The 14,182-nt window shown below is 58.6% G+C and overlaps 1 protein-coding gene across 1 annotated transcript; it reads right to left on the reverse strand.

The window, feature by feature from the left end:
- Nucleotides 1–9,702: 9,702 nt before the first annotated feature.
- KAZALD1 (Kazal type serine peptidase inhibitor domain 1) lies at nucleotides 9,703–13,160 on the reverse strand. The gene is made up of 6 exons (XM_004616344.2): nucleotides 13,088–13,160; nucleotides 12,128–12,684; nucleotides 10,902–11,062; nucleotides 10,674–10,821; nucleotides 10,406–10,500; nucleotides 9,703–9,751 (listed from the first exon to the last, which is right to left on the reverse strand). The coding sequence occupies exons 2-5, from the start codon at nucleotides 12,630–12,632 to the stop codon at nucleotides 10,406–10,408; spliced, it is 909 nt and encodes a 302-aa protein (XP_004616401.2). The 5' UTR covers nucleotides 12,633–12,684; nucleotides 13,088–13,160; the 3' UTR covers nucleotides 9,703–9,751.
- Between the last annotated feature and the right edge of the window lie 1,022 nt (nucleotides 13,161–14,182).

Consider the following 14,182-nt stretch of genomic DNA (forward strand, 5'->3'; position numbering starts at 1 on the left):
TGTAAGTGTAAGCATGTGAGTGTGTGATGAGAGTGTAATGAGAGTATGTGTTTGACTATGCAAGTATGTGGTGTGTTTGTGCATAAATGTGAGAGTGTATTTGTGAGGGTGTGTGCATGAGTATGTATTATGTATGTGTATGGGCTTACAAGTGTGTGTATGAGTGTATAAGAGTATGTGATTATATGTGTGTATGAGCATGTATGAGTACGACAGTGTGTGTATATGAGAGTACATGTAGAGTATATGTGAGTATGTGTATGTGTGAATATGTGTATGAGTGTGTGAGTGTGTATGAGTGTGTAGAGTTTATTGAGTGTGTATGTGTATGAATTTGTTTGTGTATGAGTGTGAGTATGTGTATGAAACTACGTGTGTGAGTGTATGTGCATGAGAGTGTGAGTGTGTATGTATGTGAGTGAGTATGAGTGAATGTATGTATGAGAGTGTGTAAAGTGTATGTGTGTGAGTGTGCATGAATGGGTGTAGAGTATATGTGAATATGTATGTGTATGATAATATCTGAGTGTGTGTATGAGAGTGTTAATGTGTGAGCGCATGTATATGAGGGTGTATGAGTGTGAGTGTGTGTAGGAGAGTGTATAGACTGTATTTCTGTGTGTATGAGAGTATGTAGAGTATATGTGAGTGTGTACATGTATGAGTGTTTGAGTGCATATGTGTGAATGTGCATGAGTGTGTAGAGTATATTTGAATGTGTATGTGTATGAGAGTGTGTGTTTATGAGAGTGTGTAGAGTATATGTGAGTGTATGCATATGAGTGTGTGAGTTTGTATGTGTGTAGTATGAGAGTGTGTGAGTGTGTATATAAATGTATAGAGTGTATGTGTGAGAGTATGAGAGTGCTAGTGTGTATATGAGTATATAGAGTGTATGCATGTGAGTATGAGTGTGTCAGTGCGTAGTGCACGGAAGTGCGTATGTGTGAGTGTGAGTATGAGAGTGCGAGTGTGTATATGAGAGTGTAGTGTATGTGTGTATGAGAGTGTGGGAGTGTGTAGCGTACGGGAGCGTGTATGTATGAGGTGAGTATGAGAGTGTGCTTGTGGGGAGCCGGCCTGCCCTAGCGCCTCAGTCCTGGATTAGATTACAGGGCGCCCCCGGCTGCAGTGTTCCAGTTGGTCTCGTTGCAGCCCCTTGCAGATGCGGGAGCAGAGTTCCGAGAGGTGTTTCCGCCGGCCTCTGCCTCCTGCGGCTCCTCAGCCGTTGCGCTGACAGGCCCCTTGCTCAGACACTGGGGCTGACAGCTCTGACTAACAGCTTCTCAAAGAGATGGGGCGGGCGAGGCTCCGCCTTTCCCGCGTCCCTGGGGACAGGCAGGGCTCCTCTCTCTGCACCCCCACCCCATGACAGGGCCCCTGTCCACGCCTCCACAGCCCCTCCTTGGCTGCCACCGACGGGCAAGGACTGAGCCTGAGACAGGCTTGTCTCCTCAAGCTGAGTCCCCCACCCATCCCCGCGGTGTGGTGCGAGGGGGAGGAGGGCCCAGGGAGGGGCCTTCCTCTACAGAGCAGACACACCCTCTGGCCCCACCCAAATCTGGAGTCCCCACTGGTCCAGAGCCCCATGGCACTGGGGTCACCCGCCTCCTCCAGGGGTCCGCAGCCCTGGGTCCGCTTTGTTGAGTGAGAGAGCATCAACTCAGCAGTGCTGGATTTGCCAAACTCTCATCCCCCAGCCCTGGGTCCCCCCTACCCAGTTCCCCAGGACCCTCTCCCATAGCCCCAGTCACTGAGTGCTGTAGGACCTGAAAGATCTCCCTCTGCAGGCCAGTGTCCCCCCCAAACCCACCCCCAGGTCAGCCACGGGAGAGCACTGCCTGGCTCCAGCCCCGGTGCCCCCCTTCCCTAGGAAGAGGAATGGGGGGGGGGGCAGGAGAATGCAGGGCCTTTCTGCTCTGCTCCCTGCATCTCCCTCCTCTCCCGCTCCCCTTTCCCAGCCTCCCCTCCCCCTTCCCTCCGCAGCCCTGGCTGCTACCATGCCCAGGCTTCCAGCATTGGGGGGAGGCAGGAGAGGTTAATTATTGCTCCCCGCCCCCACGGCCCCCCCCCACAAGATGTATCTGACTGTCAGGAGGGGTGACAGATGAAGACAAAGTACAGGTACTGCTCGGCTCCGGAACGGCCCTCCATGTACCAGCCAGGGTGGGAGTGGAGGGGCGCACTGCTGGATTTAACCCCTCCTGCACCAGTCCGGGCCAGACCCCGTGGGCCGGAGGGCAGAGTCACACCTGAGCCCCAGCCCGGGCTGGAGGAGGGAACCTGTTGGCTCCAGGGCCCTGGGGTAGGATGGGGCACCAGGCCTTGTCAAGGTCACGGTGATCTTGTGGCCAGGGGACAGCAGGTAAGCGGAATGTAATCACTGCAGAATACAGCAGGGGCTCATGGAGTGACCTAGAGGACTTCCTCCACTTTCTCCAGGACAGCCCCCTCCCCAGGGAGCCCCATCCCTGTTCTGGGTGCCTGTGTGGGGGGATGTGTCCCTGCGGTGGAGCATGCTGCGTCTTGTGGTGGCGAAAGGACACAGACCTCGGGGCTGGAGCCATAGCACAGCGTAGGGCGTTTGCCTTGCACGAGGCTGACCTGGGTTCGATTCCCAGCATTCCGTATGGTCCCCGGAGCACCGCCAGGAGTAATTCCTGAGGGCAGAGCCAGGAATAACCCCTGTGCATCGCCAGGTGTGACCACCCCCCCAAAAAAGGACACAGACCTCTGTCCCATGCAAGGGGGGGAGGGGAACTGGGGGGCAGAGGGGACGGTTACAGCAAGGGGGCGCCAGTGGGCATAAAGGGGTTTACACTGTCACAGATGGTGGTGTCAGGAGTCTGGGCCAGGGAGCCCTGGTCTTCAGGGTTCTCCCGGAGCATGGGGGTGCCCTTTTGCAAGCATAGGGTGTCTAGACAGGCAAGAGGGTAGGCAGTTGTGTCATCCTGAGGGTCCCCTGAGTGCCGGAGGGTATGTGTGGTGTTGATGCTGGTGTAAGGGTGAAGGTCACATGGTGGGTTTCTGTGCACGTGGTGTGTATGCCTGTGTGTGCATGTGTACATGTGTGTGCACATTGTGTGGGCAGTGTGGGGTATGTATTGTGTGGGGGTGTGCTTTGCAGGTATACAAACTGTGGGGTGTGGAGGCTGTGTGGGTATGTATTGTGTGTGCATAGTGCAGGGCTATGCGTTGAGGGTGTACACATTGTGGGGTGTGTGTTGGGTGTGGGTTTGCATTGTGGGGTGTGTGGGGTGTGCATTGCTGTGGGGCTGTGTTGTAGGTGTATGCATTGTTGTGTGTGTGCATTGGGGTGTATGCACTGTGCGTTGTGAGGGTGTGCATTGTGTGTGGGTGTGTGTTGTGAATATGAATTGTGTGTGGGTATGCATTATGAGGTGTGTGGGGTGTGCATTGCTGTGGATGTATGTTGCAGGTGTACACACTGTGGGGTGTGTGGGTGTGCATTGTGTGTAGGTGTGCTTGTGGGTATGTGTTCTGCATGGCTTTGAGTTGTGGGGAGTGCATTGTGTGGGGGTGTGCATTGTTGGGTGTGGAAAATGGCATTATGTGGGGTGTGCATTGTGGGGCATGGGGGCATACATAGTGTGGGCGTGTGCATTGTGGGGTGTGTGGGGTGTGCACTGGATGGGGGCATGCATTGAATGTGGGCATGCATTGCAGGCGCATGCATCACGAGGGCTGTGCCTCTGATGTGTTCCCATGTGCCCACCCCAGTCTGCCCACCTCTCCCTCTCGCTGGCATACCTCCCTTTCCTGACTCTTCCCTCTCCATAAGCAAACGAGGTGAAATAATTACTTTTCCATTTAAATGCCCCATGTTCAAGCCAGAATGAAAACAAAGTGATTTAATAAAATTGTCTTTAAAAGGGAAAAGAGGAAAATAAACGTCTGCTCTGCTCCTCTCCCTGGTGTTCAGGGAGGCCCCGAGCCCTTCAAAGTTAATTAAAACAGGAACTAAAATCACAGAATCGCTTACCAGCCCTTTTCCCTGTCTCCGCCTTAAAAGGTAACGAAGCGCCCAGCAGCCCTGCCCGGCTGGCCAGGACTGGGGGCTCAGCTCTTGGCCAGCTTCTCCCTGCAGCCGCCCCTCCGGCCTGGCTGGCGCCCCGGCCTTTGAAGCAACCACATGTGGGGGGAAGCCGCTCCCTCTCCTCCCCGTCATTAGAGACCACGACTGACCATTTGAAGTTCCCTGATGGACACTGCGCCCCTCCAAAGCTTCCGGCCTTCCCTCCTCCCAGGACACAGGCGGCCTCAGCCCCTGCTGCCCCCCACGGGTCTCCGGAGTCCCCAGCTGCTCTGAGCTTTATCTGTCTTCACTGACCCCGGGCCTGGTCGGCAGCCCTGGCCCCTCGCAGTTCCGGCAGCTTCCGCCTGGTCTGTGTCTGTTCCCCATCACAGGCCCCACTGGAGCTTTGGCCCTTCAGCAGCCCAGATAAAAGAGATGGATGGAGGTGAGTCTGGGGGACGGCCCTCCTGCAAGCCCAAAGTGCTGGGACCTGACAGGGGCTCCCTGAGGAGGGCTGCGGTGAGGGTGCTGCTGGCCCCCCTCTCTGGGAGCTCCACCCTTCCTGTCCCCACCCTGAGCTAATCCCTCCCACTCTCCCCTTTTCCTCCAGGCAGGTGCCAAAGCCCTCATTGCCCCGGTCTCCAACAGCCACGCGTTCGTTCGTTCTCTTTAAGCTCTCTGCACGGAGCTCCGCAAGGCTCAGCTGCTTAGGCAGAGGGACGGGAACACCATTCACTTGTTGAATACGCTGCAGATGTTCCTTAAGAGACCTCAGATCCCTCCACTGTCAAGCTTTGTCCTATTTGCCAAGGATGACACAGAAGAAGGAAGCTGCAAGGCTCCACCAAGGCTGCACCCAGGAGGCAGTAGGACAGATGCAACCACGGATGGCCAACACTTCATCTCCTCCCAGCTGGTTTAGATGTCAGAGCCCCAGTTCCGCTCCCCAAAGACCGTCCTGGCCCTTCAGAGACCTCTGCCACCACTGCACCCACAATCTAACCACTTCTGCTGCCAGTTCACACGGGTAGGGGTGGCACAGGGGGAGCTGGAAGTTGAGGGGCGAGGGTGGGTCCCAGGAAGGAGCTGTGAGGTTCAGCCAGTAAACTGAGGTGGGATAGGGTGCAGGACGCAATATCACTAGTGTCCTCACTTGCCTCTCCTTCTCCACCCCTGCCCATCGAGAACCTGGCTTTCCCCGCCCCAGGCAACTCTGTGCCCCAGCCAAGCCCCTTGAGTTCCTCCTTCCTCCCAAGATGGGGTCCACTGAGGGGTCAGGATGAGGCTTGACGGCGGGCTATCATGGCTCTGACACGGACTTGTGCATGGGCAATGTCAATAATAAGTCCTAGCTAGGGGGGCAGGGAGATGGCTCAAAGGGCTCGAGTACAGGAGCCCCAGGTATGCTGCTCAACAGCACACATGGCCCCCATAGCCCCCAGAATCACTGGAAGTGACCCCTGAGCACTGGGCCAGGAAGAGGCCCTAGGCATTTCTAGGAACTGTCCCAAGAACAAAAACAAAACAAAAAGTCCAACAAGGAGGTGGGGATATAGGAAATCGAGCCTGGGGTGGGGGTGAGGAAAGAACTCAATAGCGTGAGCACATGTGCTTTGCGTGCAGGAGGCCTGAGCACTGAGTCAAGAGTAGCCCCCCCTGTTCCCCCCACCATGGGACCCAAGCACAAAAAGGAAAAAAAAGAACCAAGTCACTGAGAGAACTAAGGAAATTAGCAAAGTAGATGCTGAAAGGTATTGGCCTGTTCCTAGCCTCTTTCCTTCAACTCCCCAAAGACTTAAAACAGAGGCCCAGTGACAGGGCCTGAGTTTTTGAGCCCATAGCCAGGGAATCTCCAAGCCCACCAGTGGATATTCTCTCCCTCTCATTCATACACACAGACATTCCCACATCACTCTGTAAATACACGCAGAAAACTTCTGGAAGGATACGTGTATTCCCAGGCAATTCATAGAAGAGTGTAAGCCAGGAGGTGAGAGGCATGTTTATCTGTGGTGTGTGCTCCCGGCCCCACCTACAACATTGACACATTATAAATATGTATCGTGGGACCAGATTGATAGTATAGCAGGTTGGGTGTTTGCCTTGCAGGCTGCCAACCCAGGTTCAATGCCAAGCACCACATATGATTCACCTAACTTGCCTGAGAGCAGAACCAGGAGTAAGCCCCTGAGCATCACAAGGTGTGGCCCAAAGCAACAACAAAAACAACAACATTTTTGTTGGAGGGCCAAAGGGATAGTACAGATGGTAAGGCTCTGATGTGACCAATCCGGGGTCGATTTCTGCATCCCATATGGTCCCCTGAGCACTAGCAAGAGTAATTACTAGCAAGAGTAATTTCTAAGTGCAGAGGCAGGAGCAACCCCTGAGCACTGCCAGGTGTGGCCCAAAAACAAAAACAAACTTTTGTTGGGTGAGGGAGGTATTTCAACAGGTTAAACGAGCACAGCACATGCCTGATGCGCTGAGTTTGATCCCTGCTATCATGTGACCACCCCAGAACGCTACCAAGGAGAGCCCTGGTGGATATCCTCTGTACTATCTCTCCAGCACCCTGGCAGAACATATTTTAGAAAGGGAAATTTAGGGCCAGCGCAATAGTACCCTGGAGGAGCCATGCCTTGCGCGCAATCAACCCGGGTTCAATCCCCAGGATCACATACGCTTTCCCCAGGCTTCCAGGAGTGATCTGGACACGGAGCACAGGAGTAGGCCCTGAGCACTGCTGAATATGGCCCCAAAATCAAAATAAATAGGTAAATTTTTAAAAATAGGGGCTGGAGCAATAGTACAGCAGGTAGGGCATTTGCCTTGCATGCTGCCAACCCAGGTTAGATTCCTGTCACCCGATATGGACCCCTGAGCCCTTCCAATAATAAATTTTGAGTGAAGAGCCAAGATTAAGCCTCAGCATTGCCAGGTGTGGCCCAATGACCCCCCTCCCAGTATTTTTTAATAAAAAGGGAAATTTGATGAAACAATGGCGCATAATGTAATATATATGGATATCACACAGAGATGTCATATATAAGCCAAACTTACAAATGCTAGATCATATACATAAGTGACTCAGAAACCCTTTATTTTTCTCCAGATAACTAAGTTTATTCAAATTTACCAGTTTATGTAACTGTCCTTGGGGCGCTTGGCCCCGGCGTAACCGACACAACCTAAAACTATCCACCAGGTGGCACTCTTCCGCCACTCCCTGCACTCCTCGGTGTCGCCAAAGGGGTCGTCTCTCTCGGCCCGGCCCGAAACTTGGCGGAGCCGGGAGAACCTCGGGCGATCAGCCCCCAACTCTCCTTCCCCGCCCCAGCGGTGAAAGTGTCCTGGCTCCCCAAAGTCTGCAATGGACCTCGACTCTCCCAGGAATCAGGACCATCCTCTCTGGGCTCCAGGTCTCCGATCGAGGGGGCTGGCGGCCCCCCTTGGGGCTCCCAGTAGGCTCAGCGCTCACAGCTGTCCCATATAAAATTTTTTTAAAAAACGGGCTGGAGCGATAGTCCAACGGGGAGAGCGTTTCCCTTACATGCAGCCAACCCAGCTTAGATCCCCGGCACCGCATATGGGCCCCAACCACCAGGAGTAAAGCGGCTCCCCAACGACGGGCGGGGGGGGGGGGGGGGGGTGAGGGGACCCTGGCTCTTCCGCACACACGTGGCTCCTGCGCATCCGGCCACTCCAGCTTTTTTAAGGGAGTTGTTTGCTTGCAGGATTGTTTTCCATCCTTTGACATTGAGTCTATGTTTACTCTGTTTGTTCAGGTGTCCCCCTGTGGTCCCCCTTGCGCTGTGCGCCGCACACCTGTCCCGGGTCAAGGTCAGACAGACGCATCCTCACGGTGAGCTACTCGGTGCAAGACTGAGCCGGCGGGGGGGGGGGGGGGGACGGGGGGGGGGCTCGGGTTTCGTCCACCCCGGGTGCAGCCGACGTTGGTCAGAAGGAAGAGCGCGCTCTGGCTGGCCTTCAGGAAACAGTTTGCAATCCCCCGGTGGGATGGGAAGGTAGGAAAGGGAACGGGACCTGCCCTGCTCCGGGGCGGGGGTGCACCCCGGATCAGCTCCCCGGAAAAACCTCGTGACGTCGGGTGCGGGTGCGAGCGGTGGAGAAGCGCCGGGCAGGCTTGGGGAGGCGTGGGGGGAGGCGCGGCCGCGGGCTCTGGCAGCCGCGCAGACCCCCCGCGCCTCCTCCCCTCTCCTCCCGCGGGAGCGGCGGGAAATTATTTATTAAAACGCCGCCCGCGCTCTCATTTATTTGCGGTGAATAATCCTCGGCATCTCAGCGCGTTTATTAAACCTTTCCCGTCCCCGCATTACTTTAATAATAAATCGCGTGTCACTTTCCAGCGATGTTATTAAAGCCATCGGCGGGAGCGGAGGGGAGGGGGAGGGCGCGGCACCCGCTCCCCCTCTGCAGGCTGCGGGGTCTGAAGCGGCGGGGGGCCGCGGAGAGAGGGGAAACTGAGGCTCGGCGGAGGCGGCACCCGGACATCCTACACAGCTGGTCAGCGCCGTCCAAGAGTCACGACATACCGGGCGCGCAGAACGTTCTGGGACCGGGTGAAGCCTCAGATCCGCAGGTGGGTGCGGTAGGTAGGAGGCGCCCCCAGCTGAGCGGCCCCGGGGGAACAACCCCCTGACAAATACCAAGAGCAGCGGGAAGGAGGGGCAGACCTACCTCTCCCTTTGCAGGCCAGAGCAGGACCCTTTACCCTGCATTGCCCCAACACCACCCACACCTCTATTCCTGCTTCTGGAAATTCGCCCCAAGTCCACCTTGCAAGAGGGACAAAGGGGTGGTACAGTGGGGAAGATGCTTGCCTCGCCTGCAGTCAACCCGGCTTCGAGCCCCAATACCACATGCGGTCCCTGAGACCCCCCTAGGAGTGATCCCTGAGCACAGAGCCAGGAGTAAGTCCTGAGTACGGCCAGGTGTGGCCCACCAAACAAATCCTGCACTTGAGAAGTGGGGTGCACCTGGGAATGTGGGACTGTAGTCAGGACCCCCGGGCAGACTCTCCTCAATCTTATCCCCGGGTGCGGAGGGTTCCTGGCCATGCCCCTTCTAAGAGAGTGGCTGGTGCAACTGATGCAGAGGACAGGCTCAGACACTCAGCCAACATCCATGTCTGCCAGGCGGTGCCAACTTCCATCCCACCCACACGCTTGGACGCTGGGTCTGGGCGCTTCAGCTTTCAACAACTTTCTCCTTCAGTCACGCGGCGCTGTACCTTGCTCTGATCTGAGGTTGTGGAGAGAGACGGGGCGGGGGGTGGGGGGGGAGCAGAACAGTGCAGCTTTGTGTCGGACATCCAGACCTCCCAGAGGACGCAGCAGACTCTCTCTCCAAGACTTGGGTTCCAGAGGGGGGAATGGGTGGATTATTAGGGGGATCCTAGGGTGAGTGCGCAAGGAAACGAACAACAAACCCTCCTCCATCCAGCGCATGCTTTTATATTAGGGCTCCTCCTGGACAGGTCCCCAACTCTACTTGGGGAGAGGACAAAGTGAGGTGAACAGAGGATGGCGGATGTATTTCCAGACAGGAAGGAGCAGTCTGGGAGCTTCCCAGTCTCATCCACCTGGTGGGCGTGTGCTAAGAGCAGGACCGTTGACTCCTGGAAGCAGAGAGGCTGGAACACAGTCTTCCCGCTCGCCTGCTATGTGCTGTGAGCCGTGAGCATCCTCCCATCTGTTTGTCCAGAGATCTTTATTGGGTGCTGCTGTGCCTAGTTCCGGGTGAGGCGCTGGTCCGGACACTCCCAGGTCAGAGAGGGGAGCTGGCTTCAGGTGCTCCCCACCCCAGGGCAGGAGAAATGATCCATGGTGATCCCATACCCACCTGGCCACACCGTGCGGCTCTCCTGGGGAGGTCAGGAAAATGGGGACTCAGAGGAGAGGGTAAATTTCTAGAAGTGAGTTTTGAAGAAGGGTACACTGAAGGTGGGCAAACTTTGGGGGTTCTCGGAGCTATGGGAAGGGCAGTTAGCAGCGCAGGCTGAGAGGGAACTGAACTCAGGGTAACCTGAGGGAAGGCTACAGAGAAACGGGGGACTCTGCTCGGCAGCTGCTCCTCCGTCCCCCAGCTCCCACCACCTAGGCACCTGCAGCAGCTGAGACCTCCAAGCCACTGGTCTGCTAGATTTCTGCTGGGCACTGCTGGCCAGAGCATCCCATGCAGGGCCCCTTAACACCCCACCCCTGACTCTGCCTCTCTCATCCTCAGCTTCTGTCTCCAACAACCACCTCCAAGAACTCCCTTACTTGGGGCATTAAAGTGATGTAGAAAGGATCCCTGCTTTCCAAGAGTGGACCCTGGGGCCACTCACCCGGCCAGGCCACTGACCTAATAGTAATCTTCGCTCTCTTCACTGTCAGCCACCTCCCCGGGAAGCAGGTGTGGGCGGAGGAGCCGGGAGAAGCCCGTGGAGTTCAGCTGGTCTGCACATATGCGCGGGCAGAGGAGAGAAGGAAGAATCAGGACTGGCAGTGCCCGCCTGCCCCAGTCTGGGGGAAGGGGTGTGTGTGCCTGCAGCTACACTCACAGGCACATCCACTCCAAGGTCAACACCCCACCCCCCCCCAGCCCAACCTTCCTCAGGGGCGCCTCTTACCTGGGGTGAGCACTGTCAGGCTGGCAGGAGCCTCAACCTGGCCCAGGGCGTTGCGGGCAAGGCAACGGTAGGTACCCTCATCACTGGGACGCACAGCCTGGATCTGCAGCCAGCCCGTCACCTCAAACCTCTGGGGTCCCCCCCTAAACTGGAGCCAGAGGAGGAATCGACTAGGGTTTTTCTTGAGGGAGGGGGCTGGGCTTCCTGCGCTCTGCTTCCCGCCCCTACCTGCACGGAGACGTGGGGGTCATCGCCAGGCAGCTGGTTGTCCAGACCGTCTTTCCTCCACTCGATGGAGGCCATGGGGTAGGCAAACACCTCACAGCCGAATATCACATCTTGCCCCGTCACATTCCAAATGTCAAAGGGGGGTGATACTATCTGAGGCTCTGGGGGGTGGGGGGGATGCAAAAGGCAGGGCGCCTGAGAACAGGGCAGACACCCTGCCCGCAAGGGCCTCCTATTAGAACCTCCAGGAAGGTGTCTCAGCATCCATCCTAAACACAACCTGAAGCACAGTCCACGGAGGAGGGAGACCTGCAGATGGGCTGCACAGATACCCTCTCCGGGCTCACACTGTCCCTAACTGCCCCCCTGTCCTCACTCGGCACCCCAGCCCTGCTCCACATCCCCACATCCTGCCTGGCCGGTAACTCACACCTCCTTCCTCCCACCTCGCCTTTACAAGCCAGTTCCCAAAGGCCCCCAGAGCCAGCCGCCCTCCCCCCTCCCCACTCTCTGGAGCCTTCCACGTGGCAAAGACCGAACCTGAAACCCGACCTGGGCAGCAGGCAGAAAGCCCAGCGAAGTTGGGGGGTGGGGGGAGGTGGAGGGAGTGCGGGGGAACCCCGCCGAGTGTTTGTTTTCCTCGTAGTGCAGCCAAATCGGATACCCCGCTGGGGCTCAGGAAGTGAAAGTTCCTAGTTGCAGAAGGGACTAGAAGACTGAGCAGCCCGAAGCTCCCCGGGTTGGGGGACCTGGAAGCCCTTCCTAGGCTAATGCCCCCACCCCACCGCCGCGCGCAGAAGGGGACTGGGGCCAGCTGCCGGAGACGGAGGGAGACTGCGGCTTGCAGGGCGGGATTGTCTTTTCACTGGTGCCCGATTTCCCTGCCCGGGCTCCAGCGGCTCAGGGCAAGTCTGGGAGTCTCTTCCCCCTGTACGCTTTGAGGCCGAGCACTGGCGCCTCGCCCACCCCTCAAAGGCGCGCTGTCTGCCAGCCGGGTGGAGCTTCCACGTGCCTGGGCGCTCGCCGGTTGCGGACAAAGCTCTGGACTCGCACCTTCAAGGCGGCTCCACCACCCTCTTCGTCGGTCCTCCTCTTTTTTTTTTTTTTTTTTTTAGCTCCGCTGGCCTGGCGTCGATGCCGTCGCAGGGAGCACTGCCTCCTCCAGGAACCCCAAAGCGCAAGCAGAAAGGTTTCCGGCCCCCCCCCCGCCCCGGGGCGGTGCATACCCGATTCACAGGGCCCCGGGTGCGCCACCGTGAGGTTGGCGTCGGGCCGCCCGCGGGCCGCCTCCTGCAAGCGGCAGATCTGCGGGTAGGTGCGGCCGTCGGAGCCGCAGAGCGGGCGCTGCGAGCGACAGGCGCACAGCGGCTCGGGCACCTCCCCGCGGCTCAGGTCGCCGCCCGCGTCCAGCCGGCACTCCAGCTGCTCGCCGCAGCGCCCGTAGAAGTGGGCGCTGGGGTCCAGGTCGCAGAGCTGGCCCTCGAGGTTGGCGCATTCCCAGCAGCAGCCGCACGCGTCGCGCACCCGGCCGGCCAGGCAGCCCCGGGGCGCGGCGCACTCCTCCGGCCGGCAGGACGCGCAGCCCTCGCCCTCCGCCAGCAGCCGCAGCCAGCCGCGCCGCAGGTACTCTGGGCCGGGGGACGGCCGCGCGCTGGTCGGGGACGGCGTCGGCACCGCCAGCAGCAGCAGTAGCAGGGGCAGCGCCGAGGCAGCCGCGGGCGGCGGTGGCATGGTTAGCTGGAAGCCCTGCGAGCACTCGGGGCATCAGCGAGCTGGTGGCACTCTGCCGGGGAGGGAAGCCAGGTCAGGGGGTCAGAAGCGACCTCATGGCTCCTTGGACCAGAGCTGGACTTGCTCCCTCCCCTGCTGTCCTGGCCTCAGGAAGACCCTCGCCTTGAAGACGGAAGGCCCTGGAAGGGGCATCCCCGTTATGCTGGGTGGCAATTGGTTGGAGATGTTCCTGGGGGGTCGGGTAGGGAGAGGTGAGAGGAGAGGGTGATAAAGCTCGGTCATGCGCAGAACATACGTTCAGCACCTCCCCCTAGAACCACCACCACCACCACACACCCTCTAAATCTGACGCCCCTACCCTCGAGGTGCCTGGGAATGGGTGGAGAAGCATAGACTTGAGATTGTTCCCAGGGCGCAGGGAGGTAGGGGTGACGCCTCAGACCCAGGGTGCTCACCTAGTGTCCAGTACTAAGCCTTGCGAACGAGTCCGGATGTCCAAGCAGCAGAAGCAAGGAGTGGAAGGCAAGCGGGGCCGCCCGCCGCCACCCCGACTCTGCCTCGAGGACTTGGACTCAGAGAGCAGCTCCTCCGCCCACCCCTCTCCCCGCCCCTCGAACCGCACCCCCCCCTGCCAACAACACGCCCTCTTTTCCCCCTAGTTCTCAAGACTGCCAATTTTCTGTGGCCGCACAGGACCTCACGGACCAGCTCCCCCTCCCGCCACCCCCCCCCCGCCCGGGCCGAATGAAAGCCGAGGTGCTGTAACCGAACACCCCAGCCGGGAGCTCGGAAGGGAGGAGCACGCGGCTTCGGTGAGAGGCGCGGGACGACGGGGTCCCTGGGAAGCTCGGAGAGCTGCCTTAAAGAGCTAGGCCTTGTCCCCAGCGACCTGACGCTCCTAAGGGTCTGCAAAGGGAGGGAGGAGTCCGGGCCAAATCGCTCTCTCTGGGGGAGGGAAGGGAGCGCAGAGTGGACCGACGTAACCTTCCCGCAAACCCACGGCTTCCCCGGGGCCGATTGCAGGTTTGTGCATCCAACTTCCCCCACCAAGGCGCCGACCAGAGACTGCTTCCATCTGTCTCCCCACATCTGGCCTCCTCCCCTCTCCCCATATCCGGCAGGTGCCTCAACCCACGGATGAGCGAGGTAATTAGAGGTTCCCGGCCGAGCTGCGGCTGCAGGGAGAGGCGGGGATGGGGTGGGGTAGGGGATGGTGGTGATGGAGGGTGCTTCCTCCTTGCGGGCGTCGCTCCGGGTTGGGATTATAGGTTAGGATTTGCTAGGCCGGCACTGCCCGAGGCATCCTGTCTCGCGGCCACCAGCGCCACCGTGGCACTTTCAGCTGGACGTGGGGAGGAGAGCATTCCTGGAGACCTGCCCATTCAACTGGGGGTCCGCCAGGCTCCGCCTAGCGGGTCCCGAGTGTTTCCCGAGAGCCCCGCCACGGTCCCGACAGCGAAGGGCTGCGAGCGCGCCGCTTTGAAGCCGAGAGGGGGCGGTACTGAGCCAGGCCCCGCCCAGCGTGGGGCTCGCGCCGGGCCGCTCCGCTA

Source organism: Sorex araneus, chromosome 11 (assembly GCF_027595985.1).
Source record: "Sorex araneus isolate mSorAra2 chromosome 11, mSorAra2.pri, whole genome shotgun sequence".
NCBI classification, from domain to species: Eukaryota; Metazoa; Chordata; class Mammalia; order Eulipotyphla; family Soricidae; genus Sorex; species Sorex araneus.

Bases quoted from the DNA above. Each gene is read 5' to 3' on its own strand.
- KAZALD1 (XM_004616344.2), bottom strand. From the start codon at position 12,632: ATGCCACCGCCGCCCGCGGCTGCCTCGGCGCTGCCCCTGCTACTGCTG. The intron at 11,063-12,127 runs GTATGCACCGCC...CCCACCCCCCAG, and splicing joins CCCGGGGCCCTGTGAATCGG to AGCCTCAGATAGTATCACCC. The intron at 10,822-10,901 runs GTAGGGGCGGGA...CTCTGGCTCCAG, and splicing joins ACCCCCACGTCTCCGTGCAG to TTTAGGGGGGGACCCCAGAG.